Genomic DNA, 20961 nt, shown 5'->3' with positions numbered 1-20961 from the left:
AATTAATTCTTCTTTAGAACTTGCAAATTTCAAAATATGGATTATATTTTTACAGGCATTAATCACCATTTTCGATGATAAAATGAGCAATGTATCAAGGTTTAATTTATCAATTCTTATCATAATTTTTTCATGTTCAGCATATTTTAAAGATATTTTAAATACATTTTCTCTGGAAAAAATCGGGAGCCAAGATGGACACCGCGTTATAAGCGGGATCGCGAGTTATCCGGGCGCAAGTTATCGAGGGAGCGGTGTAGGAATAAACGTATATTTTAACTTGATATAAGATTAATTTAATAATAATATATGTAAGTATACAGATTTCCTGACTTTCAAACCATAACCTAGCCACAGATACTAGATAAGTAAACTCCTCCCTAGTCCTTAAATTGGACAGTCAAACTGCCTGGAATCTGCAGAGCATGCTGGCACTCAAAAATTGGTTTGTCAAAGATTGTTTTGATGCGTGCCACAGATTTAAAGGTGTTAAGATGATTGTTAATGAAGTTACTTGTGAGATTTCTATTAGAAGTGTATTTAGAAACAAAAGACACTCATGGTTTTCTCTAAAAGTGCAATCTGTATACTGAAACATGCACCATTCATTTCAGTTTATCATCTATTGTTTATGCAATAACAGAAGAACTGATACATACTGTTAGGCAAATAATTACATGGATGAAAATAAGTGCTCCCAAATCATTCAAATGATTGTGTAAAAAAACTAAATCATTACAACACCAGTTTCATTTCTAATTCCAGCTTTCATTTTAATGTTGATGTCATCATAGAAATGAGTCTGTTAGCTGTCTGTCTTTCTTTGCTTTTCCATCTACCTGTGTATTCTATCTGATGTCAGGTATGCAAAAGAAGAATGTGCAACATATAAACACTAAATAAATGGGTTGATATACATATATTATGGCAAGATTGCAGGGTATAAAACTTGCAGAATATAAAGCATTAGGAACTGAAGACAACCTCTTGTTGGTTATTTTGCTAGCATTGAGTTACTGTATTTCACCCAGAATACCAATATTCAATAAAATTACATATATCTTGTATCACTCTCTCAATTTTGTGGACTTGCCCACAGGCTAGTGCCTTGCATATTTGAGCTTGCTGAACCAAATTTGAGCTTGTTTGGGGAGTCAGGCAAGTAGATTTGTAAATCCTTGCATATATACCTGCTTAGAAAACCCAAAACAGTCTCATTTCTGTAAAGTGGTTGTGTAAGCTAATACATGTAGTCCAATCTTAGTAATAAAGTCAGTCCATGCAAATAATCTGATCTCAATAATAAATTGATTCTGCACAAATTATCCAATCTCAGTAATAAGGTGATTTCATGCTAATGATCCAATTTCATTAATAGATTCCTTGCTAATAATCTGATACCAGTAATAAAGCGATTCTGTACAAATAGTCCATTCTCAGTAATTAGATGATTCCACTCTAGTAATCTGATCTCAGTAATAAAATGATTCAATGCTAATGATCCAGTCTCATTAATAAGTCATTCCTTGCTAATAATCTAATCTCAGTTATAAGTTATTCCATACTAATAATCCAATCTCAGTAAACCAGTCATTCCATGCTAATAATCTGGTCTCAGTAATAAAGTGATCTGATGCTAATAGTCCAGTCTCAATAATAAAGCAATTTCATGCTTATAGTCCAATCCCAGTAACAAGGTGATTTCATGTTAATAATCTGATCTCAGTAATAAAATAATTAAATGCTAATAATCTGATCTTAATAATGAAGTGATTCTGTACTAATCGTCCAGTGTCAGTAATAAAGTGATTCCATGCTAATAACCTGATCCCATTAGTAAAGTGATTCCATGCAAATAATCTGATCTCAATAATGAAGTGATTCTGTACTAATAGTCCAGTGTCAGTAATAAAGTTATTCCATGCTAATAACCTGATCCCATTAGTAAAGTGATTCCATGCTAATAACCTGATCCCATCAGTAAAGTGATTCCATGCAAATAATCTGATCTCAATAATGAAGTGATTCTGTACTAATTGTCCAGTGTCAGTAATAAAGTTATTCCATGCTAATAACCTGATCCCATTAGTAAAGTGATTCCATGCAAATAATCTAATCTCAATAATGAAGTGATTCTGTACTAATAGTCCAGTGTCAGTAATAAAGTTATTCCGTGCTAATAACCTGATCCCATTAGTAAAGTGATTCCATGCTAATAACCTGATCCCATTAGGAAAGTGATTCCATGCTAATAACCTGATTCCATTAGTAAAGTGATTCCATGCAAATAATCTGATCTTAGCAATGAAGTGATTCTATACTAATAATCCAATCCCAAGTGATTCTTTGCTAATAGTTCTATTTTTGTAATAAAGTGATTATCTTGTGAATATTCCAATCTCTGTATATTTAATGTGCACTTCACTGCAAACAGCTTAGATCCTGATATGCCATGACATGGCCTGCTGGCAAGAAAAGGACTCAGCTGTTTCCTTGCAGTCGTGACTTTTTTATTTGAATCCAAATAAAATTTGACGTTTGTTACAATATAGTATTTATAACACTGCAGTGAGCGAGAGCATGGCTGCCTTCCTGACAGCAGAGCAGTTAGCTGAGCGGTCAGTGTCAGAAAGTAGCATCCATCAGGCCATGGACCAGGCACAGATTCGACAGCAAGTCTTCAATACATTGCAACCCCCACAGAAAGGTAAAGCAAAACAACACTTTGTTTTGGATCTGTATCAGACAAGGGTTTGATCCTCTTTTCACTGTGTGATATGTTTTCTTGAGACATCGTATTAGGATACATATGATATCACTTTTTGTAACATACAATCTCACATAGTGCTATGTAATTTAAGTGTATAGCATTGTGACAAAAGTGGTGCATCACAATAGCAATGTTTGCATTACATTAGGGAGTCAATTACACTATTAGACCATATTGTGAAGCAATATTAAATAGTTGAACAGCATTTCATAGGTAAGTAAATATTTCTGACAGGTGAATTGACAAGTTTTCAGTATGGTATGGTAAGTAAACTGATACCATTGGAAGACAAATGGCTTAGGGACCTGAAGAAATTACTCAGGGATAAATAGGCATATAAACCTGCTGTAATGAGGAAGACATACATTCTTGGATATTTGGTATTGCTTAAATAATAAATGCAACAAGTTCTGCAAACAATCTCCGTAAAAGTGGCTGCAAAAGAAGACTTAATGTTCATGGTGACTAGGTCCTATTCGTTTCAAAAAAATGAAACAAGAGACAGAATATGGCAAAGATAACTAGTGAATTAACTCAGTGTTCTTACAGTATGTACAAGAATCATCCAAAGGTAAGGGTATTTTAAATTTATTGAAGAAACTCACTATCTCCAATATTTGCTCATTTCAGTTAATTAATTGCTGTAGGGTAGAGGTAGTATGGTCCAAGGATGAAATAGAAGGAAATTTAGTGAAGAGTGTATAGTGGTCATAATAAACATAATAAATACCTTGAGAAAATGTGACAGATTTTACCAACCTCCGTACTTTGGAACACATTGTATACCAAAAAGAAAAATGCCTGTAATGATGTGGGCAGCTTGATGAACTGTGTAAAGGGATCACTGGAGACCGTTGATGGCAGTTTGAATAGTGATAAATATATACAGATTCTGGATAGACATTTGTGGCCTGTTCTCACAAACCACTTCCAAACAGAGTTACAGTTCATGTGGCAGGAAAGCATCTGCTCCTACACAAGTCCTTATGGATTCTTCACTGAAAGTGATAGTGCAATTAACTGTTCAACATGGCCATCAAGAGCCCAGATATTATTATGGAATCCTCAATATAAGATTGAAAATGGTATTAACTGTTTGACATGGCCATCAGAGTCCAGATAGTAATATGGAATCCTCAATAGAAGATTGATAATGGTATTAACAGTTTGACATCACCATCAGAGAGCCCAGATATTAATTCCTCAGTAGAAGATTGATAATGGTATTAACTGTTTGACATGGCCATCACAGAGTCCAGATATTAATATGGAATAATCAATAGAAGATTGATAATGGTATTGAATGGTATTGACTGTTTGTCCAGTAATATGGAATCCTCAGTAGAAGATTGATAATGGTATTAACAGTTTGACATGGCCATCAGAGTCTAGATATTAAGTCTTCAGTAGAAGATTGATAATGGCATTAACTGTTTGACATGGCCATCACAGAGTCCAGATATTAATATAGAATCCTCAGTGACAGATTGATAATAGTATTGACTGTTTGACATGGCCATCACAGAGGCCAGATATTAATATAGAATCTTCAGTGACAGATTGATAATGGTATTAACTGTTTGACATGGCCATCACAGAGTCCAGATATTAAAATAGAATCCTCAGTGACAGATTGATAATGGTATTAACTGTATAACATGGCTGTCAAAGACTCCAGATATCAATATGGAATCCTCTGGGGAAAAAATCTCAAATGTCTTAAATCTCAAGGTAATCTGCCATGCTTCTCACACTACCAGTAGAGCCTGAAAAATTTCACATATGGTATCACGGTACCAATTGTTTTTCCATATACCTCAATGCTAATGTTTTGTGAAATAAATATACTTTCTGTCCTACTTGGGCATGCATGTCACACACTGTCATATAGAACAATGCTAGATTGTCAATTTGACAATGACATAACCAGGTACTCCATTGCATTTAAGAGAGATAACTCTACTGGAACTAGACAGGGGTAAGAGTTATCTAGTCACAACAAGCACATTTTCAGCCATGTGTACCATATTTTAAAAAAATCATAAAAAATACAAAATATGATCTAGATAGAAATTAACACAAACTCACATGTTGCCAAGAGGCTCAACATTTTTTTAAGCCAAACAGAAAGTACAACTCTTACATAATGCACCAATCACAGCTAGTGTTGTTCTTTAATTCTGAATACAGTGTTCCATACACCTTAAGCTCTGCCCACCTGGACTTGCGCAATTGGTACCGTTATACCATATATACAGTTTTTAATTATTGGTTTTATAACACGGTAGTTGGGAGCCATAGGACCTGACCATGTTATAGACCGAACTGTGTTATAAGCTACTAGGTCAGTCAGCTGAAGGAAATGATGCATGTAGTCCAAAATATTTGCAAGGGGGGTAGGTAATAAATGTTGGCGGTAAAATACTTACTTCATTGGCACAGTTACCATCTTAAATCGATGCATATTAAATGGGAAATACACCTGTAGTGAAAACAGAGAAGGCATATATATTTTACTTTATTTAGAGAACCACAGATTAGTACATATAATTGTATACTGTTTATATATACGTGTCTAATGTATAGCATGAATAGAGTATCAACACCGTGTACTCACCCATGAATCTCATCACGTACATTGAATCCACAATACAAGTAATTCCATCGAAAATATGCACACACACACACATTTAAAATATTCAGTAATTTTGTCACAGGTCATATAGGTCTGAATTCGGTGGAAAAACATCGCACAATCCCATAACAAATGATGAAGCACATTTACCTTTCAGTAGGTCCCATGTCGGTAAAAGTAAGTGTGCATTTTAAGCTTCAGGTGGTAGCATTTGTAAGCATAAACTTTTTCCCTGCTAAAAGGAAACTTTCATGGCACAGTAAACGCATTCCAGTAATGTTGGAAAATGAAACAAATCCATCACATTCCATTGCTCTTAAGTTTGGTATTGACTTCATTTGATGAAAAGTTCTTTGTTTTTATTGAAGAATTGTCATTGGCCTTCTTTGATGAAGGGTGCATGTGTTATTGAAGTCACTGCTAAAGGGAAGCTTTAGAGAACCAAACAAATGCCCGTTTCTTATTGTGGTGGCCACATCAAATAATTTTATTGTATGATTGAGACTGATTTTTTTTTCATTTGCTTAGTACATTTTCATAACAATCAGTGCTTCAAAGGTAATCTATTTTCTTTGAAATTTCAGCAAACTATTTAATCTGGGTACATTTTTAAAAAGGAATTGGACGTCATTTGGTTGATTGTAGTTACTGTTCCTCCCTGCCTACTGAATAGACCAACAAGTAAAATGTTGTTTGTTTGTTTTGTTTTTTTTACATTTGTGGTAGCAGAGTGATGTTGCTTTCCAAACATGCATCAGAAATTTAACAAAGGGTCAATGGACAATAGAGGCACAGATGTTCTGGTCTGATGACACAGATTACTACAGAAAATGTGAGTGTTCTGAAGGATTTAATTCTGAGTGAAAAGACAAGGAAATTTACTTACCATCCACATACGTATATCAGCCTTTGCAAATATATTAATTACTAGCGAGTGGCCAAAAATCCAACGATTACGAGATAATGCCTTGTTCAGTTGATCTCACCTACCAGAAATGTCAACAACAAAAAAAAGCAGATATCTCACAACATACAGTACTCATGCTCAGTGTCAGCATAAGCAGATTTTGACATAGCAATGCACTGTTAAGATGTTTTGTCAATATGGACATAAAAATGGTTTAGGTAACAATAGATAAATTTCAGTGCATTTTATGTCAAGTTTGTGGCTTCCTTTCATGGGACCTCTGAATTTCTCCACCCTGGTAGGTCAAGTGGCTGCCACCCCAATGACCACCAGACCCTTGTTAAAACATTCAACACAGCCTATCAGCTTTGCTGGATTTGCCAACGAAATTTAGTATTTAAGAAGATTTCGTTAATTATCTTCTTAACCATATGTAGGGGTCACAGATCATGTGACCCTAGGCTGTGTTGCTTATGTAGTTAGGAGAAAGTTTTATCATTCACATGGGGAATCCAGCCACTGTTCCCTTGAAAGATACCCAAGGTATAGGTTGGATGGTCAACGTTCCTTCAATCTATTACTTTTTCTCATAATGCTAGTGTGATTGTGGAACTTATTTGGAGGAGAAAGCTAATTTTTAGGTAAATTGTATTTTTCCGAGAATACTTACTCAATCACAGTACTTAAAAACCATCCCAACCATCCTGCCATGCAAGCATCTTCAATAGTGTATTGCTCAGGTAAAAAAAACCTGCGACACCTGGTAGTGGTGGCAAGGGGATGTAATGGGCCAAATTTCTTGCCCTTTGTCTGTATGAGATTAAAAAAAAGACAATTTTCATCTTTTAGTATGGCTGGATTTGTGAGGTTGCAGGCTAATTTCCTAGCATTAATGTGATTGGGTATTAATTATGCTGGGAGAAATGCAATTTATTTAAAATTTGCTATCAGTAAGAGACCCTGCTGTCTGGACAGTATTGTCAAAAGAGTTAAAGGCAGGTAAATTTAGAACTGGTACATCCGGAATGTGTCATTGTAGACACCACTGTCTGGGAACTCTGGTCAGAGCAGATGAGGGCAGCCACATTTAGAATTGGGGAAGAGGGGTATTGAATGACTGAAAGCTCAGGGCTTCCCTTATTATACTTTGAATAAAATGAAGCAAATCTGATTTTGTGGTATTGCAGATCTCCATACTTTTCAAATTGCCGTTGGGTTGTGGTGAGGAAATCTACAATATTATTTTATTAATAACAACCTTGCAGTTGAGATACCAAATTGGTGAATTTGTAAAAATGCAAGTCTTGGACAAACATCCATCCATCTCACCCAAACGAAAAAGGTATTTCAAAGTCCATTGTATATTATATTTATCTCTTTCCCATTCTGACAGCATCTTGTACAGTATGGTTGGGGAATGGGGTCAGAAATATGTCCTTTTGACTGATATCTGCATATCTTTAGACATCCTTGTGGGACCTCGTTTGTATTTAGGTGAAGTCTAATAGAGCTGTTTAATACCCATCTTGTCACTATATAAGCAAGCATGCTACCAGGTTGATTTTAATTCTGCACAAATGGTGTATGCAGAGAAGCAATGGGGGAAAATTGCTGAATTGGCAGATGGATGGATGAAATGATAGTCCGATTAAGAATATATCAATCTCACCAGACAGCATTGGTGATAATTTAATACCCTATATATTCACAAGTCAAAGATATTTTTTTTTACTGAAGATTTGATTCATGCAGAGTAGGAGTTGTCCTTTAAGTGCAACATGCACATTTTTTTATATAAATGTAGTGGTAATATTGGAAACTCTAGATGTTTGCATTACATACAAAATAGTTAAAATATTTATATGTTTTCTTGCCACTATTTCCATCCAAAAATGCACAATACTTTCAGATTTTAATAATTTGAAAATATTCAATTAAATATCACTCAGTGTTGTTTCCTATCTGTGTTTACTATAGTGGATTGCTTCCATTTTCATGTCAGTTGAAGAGCCCACATTTGTATCAACATTTTAAGTTTGCTTTATAAGCACTTTTTGTGCTTGATGCAATAAGTTTTGATATGATTTGTATTTGCCTTTTCCTTAAGTCATATATATTTCCCAAGTGATATGTCCTAAGTTATTTGCCAGTGCATGTGGGATGACAAAAACCTTTAGCTTGGAAAGGCTGCACCCACTTTGTTTTTCCACTTGAAAACTCCGCTGACAGAGCTGCGAATGCAGTGCCATGTATAGTCCAATATACAGTTAACCAGGGGTACTTATTTGGAGCAATTGAACAACACCCTGTTTGCATCTAACCATAATCCCATAGATTGTAAGGGCAGTACTCACTTTGTTTTCCCACTTGACAATCCGTTGATTGAGCTGCAGATTTGATAATTGTTTAATATTAAAGTAGTGTGCTATATTCAGTTAACTGTGGGTGTTTATTTTTACTCAATGTGAACATGATACAAAGTTGACACCAGTTCAGTTGACACCTGTTCAGTTGTATGATCCTTTAATTGAGATTTTCACAGACTGCATGATCCAAGTGTCACAGACTGCATGATCCAAGTGTCACAGGCTAGAATTTCAGTCTCAATATAAAGTGGCCCAAGTTTCTAAATCATCACTGCTCTGTTAGTTGCAGGGTACCTTGTCACTTGAATATTGTACATCATGGACTGCTAAACTTAAGTAGATTCATCATTATGGGTACAAGAAAATTTAATGCTTAATATGGATCATTCAAAATTACAAGTTATATGTATTGCAAAGAAACAAAAACTGTGCTGCAGAAAGTGAATTTTGGTTTGTGTATTTATCCAAAATGCAAATCTTGACTCTGTGACTATAAGTCAGCTCTTACAGATGGATTTGATTTGCAAAGTACACCCCAACTTATAGAAGGGCCAAAAGAGATGTAAATTTTTATCATCCCTTAAAGGGTGCATTGACTTAAAGTTGAGTCATCTCATAATCAAGAATATGTCATGCTTTTAATGACAGTTTAATATGCTCATTTTGTTATTGCTATTCACTAATTAGAGATGGTTTTTCTTGCAGTGCCATCTGCTTTGTCAATAGAAGAACAGAGGCTAATGGAGTCACTGGATAAACTTAACGAGAAATTAAAAAGTAAGTAAATAAGAATTTCCCTGTCAGTTTTTTATACATTTATCAACAAGTCTATATCTCAACACCAAAATACATGCTCATGATTTTAACCTAGATTTATTTTTCAAAGGAGGATGAAATTTTATATAAAAATAATCAAAGATTCGTGGTGGTTATGTTTTTGTGTCCAATATTCTCTTCCATTTATCAGATTTTTATTAAGTATCTGTACTATGCAATTCATATTTTTTTGTGTAATCAGTTATCTTGGTTCTGTAGCAATCAAAACAATTTCATTGTTAGTCGAACTCATGAGTTTGCCTTTGGAAATAATATCCTAGATTTTGCCTTTGGAAATAATATCCTTGAGTTTGCCTTTGGAAATAATATCCTCTTTCTAGAAATAGGAACCAGTTAGCTGGAAATGGGGTCCAGTTGTCTCAAAAATTGACTTATATTGTCTGGAAAATAGGCTGTTGTTATATTAGATCCTGTGTCTGGAAATAGGGTCCTATTTTCAAAAAATAGGGTCTTGTCTATGCATTGGATTATCATATGAGTTGTTGATTCTAGGGTCTATAGTTTGAGGATTATAATCACCATGAAATCCGTAAAAATTGACATCCCATGGATAAAACTTAAATCACGTTATCGTCAGCATTTAGCTACCATAAACGTTTTGAAGTTTTCAATGCAAATAATGAATATATAATTCCATCTGTTGTTCCAATAGATGTTAATTTCACTAGCTTCACTCACCTGGCTTAAAGGCTTGTTATGCAAGGATTTTCTGCTTCTAAGAAGTATTTTTTATTATAATGCTGATCACAGGATTAGTACTTTATTCTGCAGAAGCCTTATTCTGAATTTTTTCTTGAGACACTCTTTTCATGTACAGCATCTGCATTAAACAGAAACATGCATGCTAGCGTTTAAGTTAGTCATCTACATTAGACAGAAACTTGCATGCTGGTGTTTAAGTTAGTTATTTACATTAGACAGAAACTTGCATGCTGGTGTTTAAGTTATCTGCATTAAACATAAACATGCATGCTGGTGTTTAAGTTAGTTATCTGCATTAAACAGAAACTTGCATGCTGGTGTTTAAGTTACTTATCTGCATTAAACAGAAACTTGCATGCTGGTGTTTAAGTTAGTCATCTACATTAGACAGAAATATATATGCTTGTGTTTAAGTTAGTTATCTACATTAGACAGAAACTTGCATGCTGGTGTTTAAGTTAGTCATCTACATTAGACAGAAACATGCATGCTGATGCTTAAGTTAGTCATCTACACTAGACAGAAACATGCATGCTGGTGTTTAAGTTAGTCATCTACATTAGACAGAAACTTGCATGCTGGTGTTTAAGTTAGTCATCTACATTAGACAGAAACATGCTTTCTGGTGTTTAAGTTAGTCATCTACATTAAACAGAAATTTGTATACTTGCCTTAAAGTATCTGCATTACACAGAAACTTGTATACAATGTCTAGGGGGCACTCACCAGATAATATGTACTTTTGAGATAGTGATGTATGTAAGGTGAAGTAGTTCGCATTTAAAACATGCACAATGGAGAGAATGTTGGCATACCTCATTGCTACATTAATGTAATGTGGATGACATTTCTTTTGGATATTGTACTTTTGGAAATTTTACATGATTTAAGCACACTGCTAACTAATATGACTGCACCCTTGTGTTAAAAAATCAGCCTGAATTAGTCTAAAGTACACTATACATAGCAGCTATTAAAATAGGGAAAATGAATTTTGCCAGACTAGACAATACCAGCTTCTGAAAGTGCAATGAATGAATGACCAAATATATAAAATGTAAAAAAAGTTATTGGCTCTTTTTTATACAATTTACCTCTGAAGTTCAGGAAGTGAAAATGACCAAGTAGAGATAGCACTTTTTTGAAAGGTGCACATCTGAAGTAAGGCCAAGCTGTATACTCTATAACCCATAGTACATCCATCAATCATACACCAAAATAAAGGGAATTTTAAAAGTTCTTTGCATTATACCTAAGATATACAAGGTCTTTTTTAAATAGCCAGTATAACCAGTGAGGAAAGCCGGGGAAATTCTTTTTCTTTAAAATCCTAACCCTATGCAAAATACGAAACTGTACAGCGCCACCTTAAGTGAGTCATCTGAATCAAACAGAAACTTCTGTACTAGAGTTTAAGTTATCTGCATTAAACAGAAACTTGCATGATAGTGATCAGATTAGTTGTCTGCATTAAACAGAAACTTGTATACTAGTGTTTAAGTGAATCATCTGCATTAAACAGAAACTCATATACTAGTGTTCAAGTTAGTTATCTGCATTAAACAAACTTGTATACTTGTGTTTAAGTTGTCTGCATTAAGCAGAAACTTGTATACTAGTGTTTAAGTGAATCATCTGCATTAAACAGAAACTTATATACTAGTGTTTAAGTTAGTTATCTGCATTAAACAGAAACTAGCATGCTGGCGTTTAAGTGAAAACATTTCAACAGAATTTAGAAATGGTCACAAGAAATCCCAAGTAACATACCCAGTACTACTTAAATTAGCTTTCCTAAGTGCCATTGTGTGAATAGCATTAAAAACATTCTGAATATTTCTTCAGACATCAGGCTTCTTGTGTCGTATGATTCTTTGAGAAAGAAATGGACGTGAGCTTTTTGTTAACTATTGAACTTACTGATTGACATAACTTCTTTTGTTACTGTATACTATTGTGAAATGAATAGAAATTTTGATGATTACCCAATCCTGTCATATGTAATTAGATGACCACTAAAATATGATGTTTCAGTCATTTTTTGATATAGTGTATTAATCTGTATTTCTGTACTTTAATACAATTTTTGTTTTACACCTAAAAGGGCTCAGTGCAGGAAATGAATTTATACTTTTTTTACATCATTTACACTGTTGTGAAACCTGCCTTATCGAACCCCCTTATATCAAAGTCACTTGTTCATAGCAATCAGTATTTATGAACTTTTAAAATTAACCTTCATATTTGATCTCTGTCTCAAGGAAACCTGTCCGTGAACTACATTTTGTGGTCCCTTGTGTGTCTGTGTTTCTCTGTATGTGAGTGTGTGTATAAGCAGTTTCACTTTGTGATTATATATATAATCAGATAATGTTTCACTGTGTGCATTGGAGAGGTTTTGCTGAGTGTTTATATAAAGGTTTTTACTGAGTGCTTCCATGCTTGCAACTCAAAAAAGTCTTTCTTTTCATAAACTTAGAATAAATTTCTATTCAGTTTCACTTTATTTAATTATTTTAATTTGTGCATTTAGTTCACCTGATCATTAGGCAAAACGAGCATATGGTATGGTCCATCATGCATTGCCAGTCACGTGTTGTTCATCTTTTGCTATTTCCAGCTTCTTCTCAAAACTGCAAGACCAGACCTATTAAGCTAAAGTTGGTACAGAGCATCCTGGCATAAAGGCCTTTCAGAGTTTGACATATGATGCCGCTCTGCCATCAAATATGTCCATATTTACTAAAAGTAGAAAAACTTTTAAATGACTTCACCAAAATAGCTGAACAGAATCAGATCAAATTTGACAATAAGCATTCTGGTATGGAGACCTTTCAGTCTTGTATGATTGTTACCAATATGCCATCAAATTTGCTCACTGTTTAAAAAAAATTTAAAAAAAAAAACATTTTTGTTGTTTGTACTGCTCCGGTGGCCTCATGGTTAGAGTGTTCGCCTTGGATGCGGGAGGTCGTGGGTTTGATCCCTGGCCGAGTCATACCAAAGACTTACAAGAGTGATACTAACAGCTGCCATGCTTGGCACTCAGCATTAAGAGGTTAGTGTTAGGATTCGTTGGCCTGGTGTCAGGATAATGTGACTGCATGGGACATCATACTACATGTCTGCGGCATGATGCCCCAGTACTAGACATCACTTTAAACTGCCACACTGCAGACATTATAGCAATATGACTAAAAAAATTTAAAGCTATGTTAAAAATCCAAATCACACACACACACACACACACACACACACACACAAAAAAACTTTTGTTGTATATCTAAAGTTGCTATTTTCAAGTTCTTAATAACCACCTAACCAATTTTAAATAACTTGGCACAAAGCATCCTGACACAGAAGCCTTTCAAGATTTTACAAATGCTGATCTTTGATCAAATATGGCAACCATTACTAGAAATAGATTTCTGAAATAGAAAAACCTTTAATAATGCTTTCTAAAAAACAGTTAACATTATTTGACCAAATTTGACAAATAGCATGACAGCATTGTGGGATTACATATTTATTTCATTGATGCCAGTATGCTATCAAATGTAGCCACCACTACTAAAAACAGATGAAACAAACTTTAAATGACTTTTTCTCAAAAAGTGCTTAACAGAATTTGGCTAAGCGTCACAGAAGCATTTATGCAAATGAAGCTGATCTACCATCCTTTCAATGATTCCTTCCAAAAAAACAACTAAACAGAATATGATCAAATTTTACAGAAAGTATTCTGGTGTCAGGATAATGTAACTGGGTGAGACATCATTCTACATGTCTGCGTCATGATGCCCCAGTGCTAGGCATCACTATAAACTGCCACACTGCACGCTACATCATAGCAATATGACTGAAAAATTGTTAAAGCTACATTAAAAATCCAAAACACACAAACATACACATATTCCCAAGGAAACCATTTGGGAAACCTATTTTCTTCTTATTCTCCATTACAGTGATGCTACTTTTGATCAAACTTGCTAATCATATTTTGTAGGAAATGTTATTTAAAAATTGTATTCAGCATAGCTCCCATAGCAGTGGTGTGGTATCCATAATAACTAGGAGGAGAGTCTATTTCGCCTTTGATATTCATACAAAAGATGCCAGTACAGCAGTCTATTGTAGTTGAAGCTATACTAGGTAGAAACAAGATGTAATATACCACCAGTTTAAATAGCTGGAGATTATCTGGTCATGGTCTCTTTCAGCATAAAGTACCTGCCTTATTAGAACTACATTTGTCTTTAAAGCAATTTCTGCCTGTTGAGTGATATTAGGCCCACTTGTGCCTCATGTTTATTCAATGTCAGCTAATTTGGTTTAAAAAAATTTTTATATTAAATTTGGCATGTTCAGACCAAAGTTCTTTTCTTTCCTGAGAGTTCTGGAGTTCTGGCAAACATTTCAGCTTAGCCAACTGTATACAATTAAATTGCTTACATAATTATATATATATATATATATATATATATATATATATATATATATATATATATATATATATATATATATATATATATATATATGAAAATGTCTGTTTTGCTAAATTTGACATTGCTTTTATTATTAGACAATATTCAAGAGTAAATTTTTTTGCTCTTTTGTGATTATTCCTCATCATCTCCTCACAAATGAAATTTTGCCTGTTCATTCATGTGTTTGTGTTTCTTCAATCACTCTTTGTTGTTCATTCATAGTTTTATCATATATTTTTAGGATAAAGTCATGTCTGTTTAGAGCTACTTCAAGAAATAAATTTATGCATTTATTAATGTAATTGTTCATTCAATTTTCTATAATTACTACAGTTTTTGTAGTGTATATTGGTATTATTATTATTATTTTTATTATTATTATATTATTACTATTATTGTTTATTATTGTCATTGCAGAAACATAAATTACCTGGGATATAATCTGTGGTTGATCAATTTTACATAAGAACATAGATGGTGCTACTTTTCCTCCTATAGTAGATTAATACCTAGGTTGCCATTTTGTCATTTAAGTTCAAACCAGTAAAGCATGACATCACAAATTTTGAAATAACACTTCCATGTAAGACATGTAAAGTTTTGTAGATTCAGCACATTCTTCTGTGTCTACTGTTTGTCTTGTTCAACTCATTTGCCTTCAGAAGATATTCAGTGATACTCAGAAGCACTTTGTGTAGTTAAAAACTAGTATTACACTGTGCATGTCGTTTTTTTTGCAATTATCTTATTCAATCCAGCCACAGGCATTCCCTTGAAAGCTTCACGGATTGTTATTTGCTATATGTTTTTTATTCTTTATACATTTTTAGAGATGTTAGGTGTAATTATATTTGGTTTGTTCCTTTACTGTATGTAAAACTTGGCATACACATGTAACAAAAAGCATTTCTAAGGGAGGCAGATATAATCTTTTGAATGAGTTTGATTTCCAGCTTTCTGTTACATTTACGTGAGTTATGACCCCAGATTTCCCATCCTAACTTTGGTTCTGCAGCATTACCTTATCAATGATAATTAGATTTCAGCCAAATTTAGCATGCAACTGTAAATTGATAAGACCTTGAACAAGTTTAATTTCCAGAGTTCCACAACATTTTGCAAGAGTTATGTCCCTTAACTGTCTGTCTCCCTGACTTTGGTTTCTAAAGTGTACTTTCTGTCTCTTTTTAATTTATGTTTCTGCAGTTTAACTTGACTAAGGTTTAATGGATATGAAAAAAATGTGGCATAAACCTTTATCTTAATGAGATCATAAATGAGCTTTGGTTTCAAGCATGCCACAAAATCCTTTAGAAGAGTTATGGACCCTTATTGCCTTTCTTCCTTTCTTGGGGTTTCTGCAGCTTAACACGACCTAGGAAAGTTGGATTTCAACAAAATGTATCATACACCATTATATTTATGAGACCTTGAATTTGCTGGACTTCCAACATTCCTCATCATTACTTCTGTTATAACATAATCTAACATTTTGTACTGAGAACTACTGCATGCATTAAGCATGGTTAACTGTATGTAATCCTTTATTAATAATGGTTAAATGTATTTAATCCTTGATTAATTATGGTTTACTGTATGTAATCTTTGATTAATCATGGTTAACTGTATGTAATTTTAATCTCATTTCAGTTACAGAAACAACAAACACTGCACTCAATAGCACTTTATCTCATCAACAGCAGCAACAGTATGTTCATGTCCATGTAAGTAAATTTCAGTATCTTCAAATGCTGCCCACAGCATTGAATTACCTTAGATGAAAAATTGATAAAAAAGTTTAGATTAATTTGTTTATTTGACTCTTTTTCTCCACAATTCCAAAATGGATCCTGATTGCTTTGCTCTCCTGGTAATCTGTCAATCAATCTATCTACTTACCTACCAACCGACCGACTTCAGCAAAAACCATGTAAGGTATACAAATTAAGTTTTGTACACATTTTTGTATGCATATGTGGATGACTTGATTAGCTTTTCATGCTATACTAGCATTTGCCCTAATGTTTAAAGGTTTTTATGTAATTTTTTAACTTGTCATTTGGGGAATATACATTTTACATAAACAAGTTTTGTTGTTTTTAGTTCCATGTCAAACCCTTTGCAGTCATCTGCATTATAGGGTGTTTCACAGTCAAGACATGAACTTTCATGTCCAGAATTAAACATATATTTCTTTGTAGCCTGAAGGACAATTAGATTGAGAAATATACTAGCCCAGGCTGAATTGTCACTAGTTCTTGTCACAAAATGCAGACTGGTAATATATCTGAAACTTGACTATTCATCGAACTATTGAAATTATGGAAACTTCTCATCCAACAGGAAATTTACAAGCCAAGGGTTAGCGGACTACCACTGATATCAAGCCCTATCTTATCTGTTTATGGGAGAGGATCGTCATACAATGGAATACTGTATATAGTTTTATCAACCATGCATAAGTGACATGTATCAGGGATAACAGACATTGGCATATAATTCATGTGAATCATTATAAGAAAACAAAATGCGTGCTTGCAAACAAAATTTTGACTGTTAAGAATATGAAATAGTGTATATACTTGCTTATAAGTAAAGTCTAGTTGTGGGCTGTATATACTTGCTTATAAGTAAAGTCTAGTTGCAAACTGTTCAGATCCAGATCTGCCATCCCATAATGCACCCATCTGGCAGATCTGTGTCACTGAAGTTTGTTAGTAGTAATCAGTAGAACAAACAGACCATGATCAACCTGTACATTATGTGACAGCAGATCAAGGTCTATGTAGTTTGAAGTTTGACGCAACTTAAAAGCATGTATAAATTCATTCAGTTGTTAAAAGTGTGCGCAGTTTATTGCAGTTCAGTCCACTTGATAAAAAGAATCCTGTATACTGTTGTAAAGCAATTTTGTTTGCTTTAACTGACCTTACCACTTCTTTTTTTCTACTAGGCTGGACGAAGATAAGAGTAAATCTAACACCCAGTAAGATTGATTGTGCTACAGTGTCTTCTGTATTATGTACTGTATGCGTGTCAGGCTGGCCAAAGTTAGCATGCTGACCACGAGTCTAATTAATTTATTTGTGCAAAAAGATGTTTAAGGACAGAGGGTATTGTTCATTGCACATGCATCCACACATTATTGTTTTTTGGTGTCATTCTCTTTTGGAAATTATTGTTTTATTTTTTTTCTTTTGATCAATGAATCAGAATTTCTATTTTCAACTTTTATGTTTCATTTAGTGCATCATCTCTTAAAGAGCTTCCCTGAAGAATGTTATTTCAGTGACACCCATATTTTATTCACTATTTTAGCCATGTGCAAATTTTTCTTCACTTGGACATAGTTGACAACAAATCTCTTTAATAAATCCAACTATACCCTCTGTCCTTAATACCACTTGTAATTTTTTGGACATACACAAAACTTCCTACTCCTGGGTTCTTCCTCCACCAAATAAACTGGCTGCCATGTATAGCCTATCGTGTGCTGAAAAATAAAATTAAACCCACAAGAGCAACCATAATAACAGTGCTATGTTTTTATCTGACTCAGTGGAAAGAATAAGTTTGTTATCAGATAGGGTTACATCACGACCATCATGCAAAGATGTTGTCATATGCCTTATCAAAATGAGTTCTTAGACTGAGCAAAACACAGATGCAGTTTTTGTAGTCATTACGTGTCCACTATATTTACACTCTCCAAATAATTTTACATATACGGTATGAATGGAATTTAAAACAAATTGGGATTTATTCAAGTTGGATCCTCAATAAGTAAGAACATTAATGTGTAGATATCAATGAAAACACCTAAATATTACCAGTCTACATATGTAGACATCAATGAAAACACCTAAATATTACCAGTCTACATATGTGGATATCAATGAAAACACCTAAATAGTACCAATCTACATATGTAGACATCAATGAAAACACCTAAATAATACCAGTTTGCATGTGTAGACCTCAGTGAAAACACCTAAATAATACACGTGATACAGAAATACACATTTAATCTTTATCGAATACCATATCCACCATGTAAGATTAAATGGGTATGTAATAACAACAGATTGACTTAAAATCCAAGAACCAGTATTATTCCTTTGACAGTTTGCATGTTGTTGCTTATTTGGAGATCTAACTCGGGAATTATAAAAGTGTTACAGTAGCCTTATTTGGAGATCTAACTCGGGAATTATAAAAGTGTTACAATAGCCTTATTTGGAGATCTGACTCAGGAGTTATAGATTAATATGGCTCATTTCTGCACAATATGTATGAGTGCTTTGTGTCAGCATGCTGGCTTGAAAATTTGCATAGGTGGGCAGTTGTAGATATGCATGATTGTTGTGATAATTATTGGTATTATAGGCAGCACCAGGCCTTTTCGCCTTTTCACATCCTACAGTGGGTATCATAGTTCACAAGTCTTTCATCATTGAGGAATTTAAAGTATAGTTTTTTTATTTCTGCTAATAGTTATAGCATATAATGTTTTGATGTCCATCTGTAGCCCTATCCATCTGTTACCTTTGTTGTTTTCAACCAAAAACTTTAGGTTCACACTCTAAACCTCTTCCATATTTAGAGAATTGTTTGCACTGGAGGTATCAACAGTGTATTGATTTTGTGTTCAAAAGGTCTAGCTTGCACTTGGAGTAAGGAAGATTTTGGGGTACTAAGTAAAGATCAGTATGTCTGAAAAGTGAATAATGTCTTCAGCATAAATATATCGGTTGTCAATCATGTACCTTCATCAACGTTTGTGAATAAGTTATTCTTTGGGTAAGATAGAAGCCTGTTGATTAGGAGGTTAAAAGATCAGAGGTCAAGGTCAATAACTGAAAGAAGAAAAATGTTTTTTTACTTAACAAGTTCAGTTTTTGACTTTATGTAACTTGACCAAATTAGTGCAGAGCTTGCACTTAAAGTGTAAAGAAGATATATGTTTATTTTATGGTGAAAATTTCAAGGTCATTTTGACTCGAAGAAAAGTGGTTGGCTGCTTTATGGAACTTTTAACACTTTATTGGGGGGAATTGAGTACATTTACCAAGTATTCACTAAGGTAGCCAATCCAGGCTTATTTGGGTGGGTATTGAACATGCAACTGTTGGAGTACAATACTGATGTTCTACCAACTGAGCTATCATGTCATTCCTTGGAAATATGAATTTTGTATAATCACCTGTTCTTGAGTAAGTTTCTTTACCAAAATTAGTGGATGGTTTGCACTCATTGTTAAGTAAAAAACCTTTAGCGTTGGGGTTCTAAAGGTCAATGGTCATAGTATTTACTAATGCATAGCGTACATCCAGCTATGAGCATCACATACCCAGATTTTATTGCATAGTGCACAGGCAGGTTGGAGCCATTGCATATATCTTGATATCTTGCTTCTAAGTTCGATAAATTGCATACATCCTGATTGATAGCACAGTTAATTCACATTTGGGTGAGCTCAGGTAATCTCAAACATGCAGGTAAGCATACATGTTTTGTGTGTCTTTGTGCAACAGACCACCATTTATTATTTTCTGTCATCTATATGACAGTCCTTGATTAGGAATTTCAGTAATTTTCCTAAGTCCATGAAAATCATATATCAAGCTAAAGAATTTCAGAATTATCTAAGGTCAATTGATAATGGAGATATCTTGAAACATAGACTGAGACAAGCAGATTTCCCAGTCTCCCTTGTCTTAGTTTAGTCAAACTTCTGAGAGGCTTTCAGAGATATAATTTATGACATTATCAATTACACTTTAAACACTTGAAAATTTAGCAAAGAAAGAAAGTTAAATAAAATGTTCTGATATTATCATATCTGAATTTAGGGTTATTATAAGGCTGTATATGACAGTCTTCTAACGAGACTGGATAGCTACCTGAAATAACCAAACTACACTGCAGGTATAATAAAATTATCATGGAGGACACTATGCACACTAAAGTGAAGAGCCTAGGTGGCGCTCTGCAGTTTCGATATTTTGCATAGGGTTAGAATTTTAAAGAAGAATTTCCCTGGGTTTCCTCACTGGTTATACTGGCTATTTAAAAAAAGACACTGTTTATCTTAGGGAATTTGAACAATACGTTCAAAGTACCTTTAATTCCCTTTTTTTTGGGTATATGATTGATGGATGTAATGTGGGTTGTAAAGTATACAGCTTGGCCTTACTCCAGATGTGCAACTTTCAAAAAACTGCTAGCTCCACTTGGTCATTTTCACTTCCTGGACT

General features: G+C 34.0%; 1 protein-coding gene across 3 annotated transcripts in view; it reads left to right on the top strand.

The window, feature by feature from the left end:
- LOC149797091 (uncharacterized) overlaps positions 1-20961 on the top strand; it is a 73690-nt gene that overhangs the window by 34952 nt on the left and 17777 nt on the right. For 2 of the 3 annotated variants that reach the window (XM_089961762.1, XM_089961764.1), the window contains exons 7-9: positions 2570-2707; positions 9384-9455; positions 16355-16428. In XM_089961762.1, the coding sequence (XP_089817888.1) occupies positions 2570-2707; positions 9384-9455; positions 16355-16428 (284 nt within the window). Of the gene's footprint in view, positions 1-2569; positions 2708-9383; positions 9456-16354; positions 16429-17657; positions 17691-20961 lie in introns of all 3 variants that reach the window. The other variant, XM_089961763.1, reaches the window with a different exon arrangement.

Source organism: Sinohyriopsis cumingii, chromosome 6 (assembly GCF_028554795.1).
Source record: "Sinohyriopsis cumingii isolate HCF-2022 chromosome 6, ASM2855479v2, whole genome shotgun sequence".
NCBI classification, from domain to species: domain Eukaryota; kingdom Metazoa; phylum Mollusca; class Bivalvia; order Unionida; family Unionidae; genus Sinohyriopsis; species Sinohyriopsis cumingii.
This window is presented reverse-complemented; position numbering and strand designations above follow the sequence as displayed.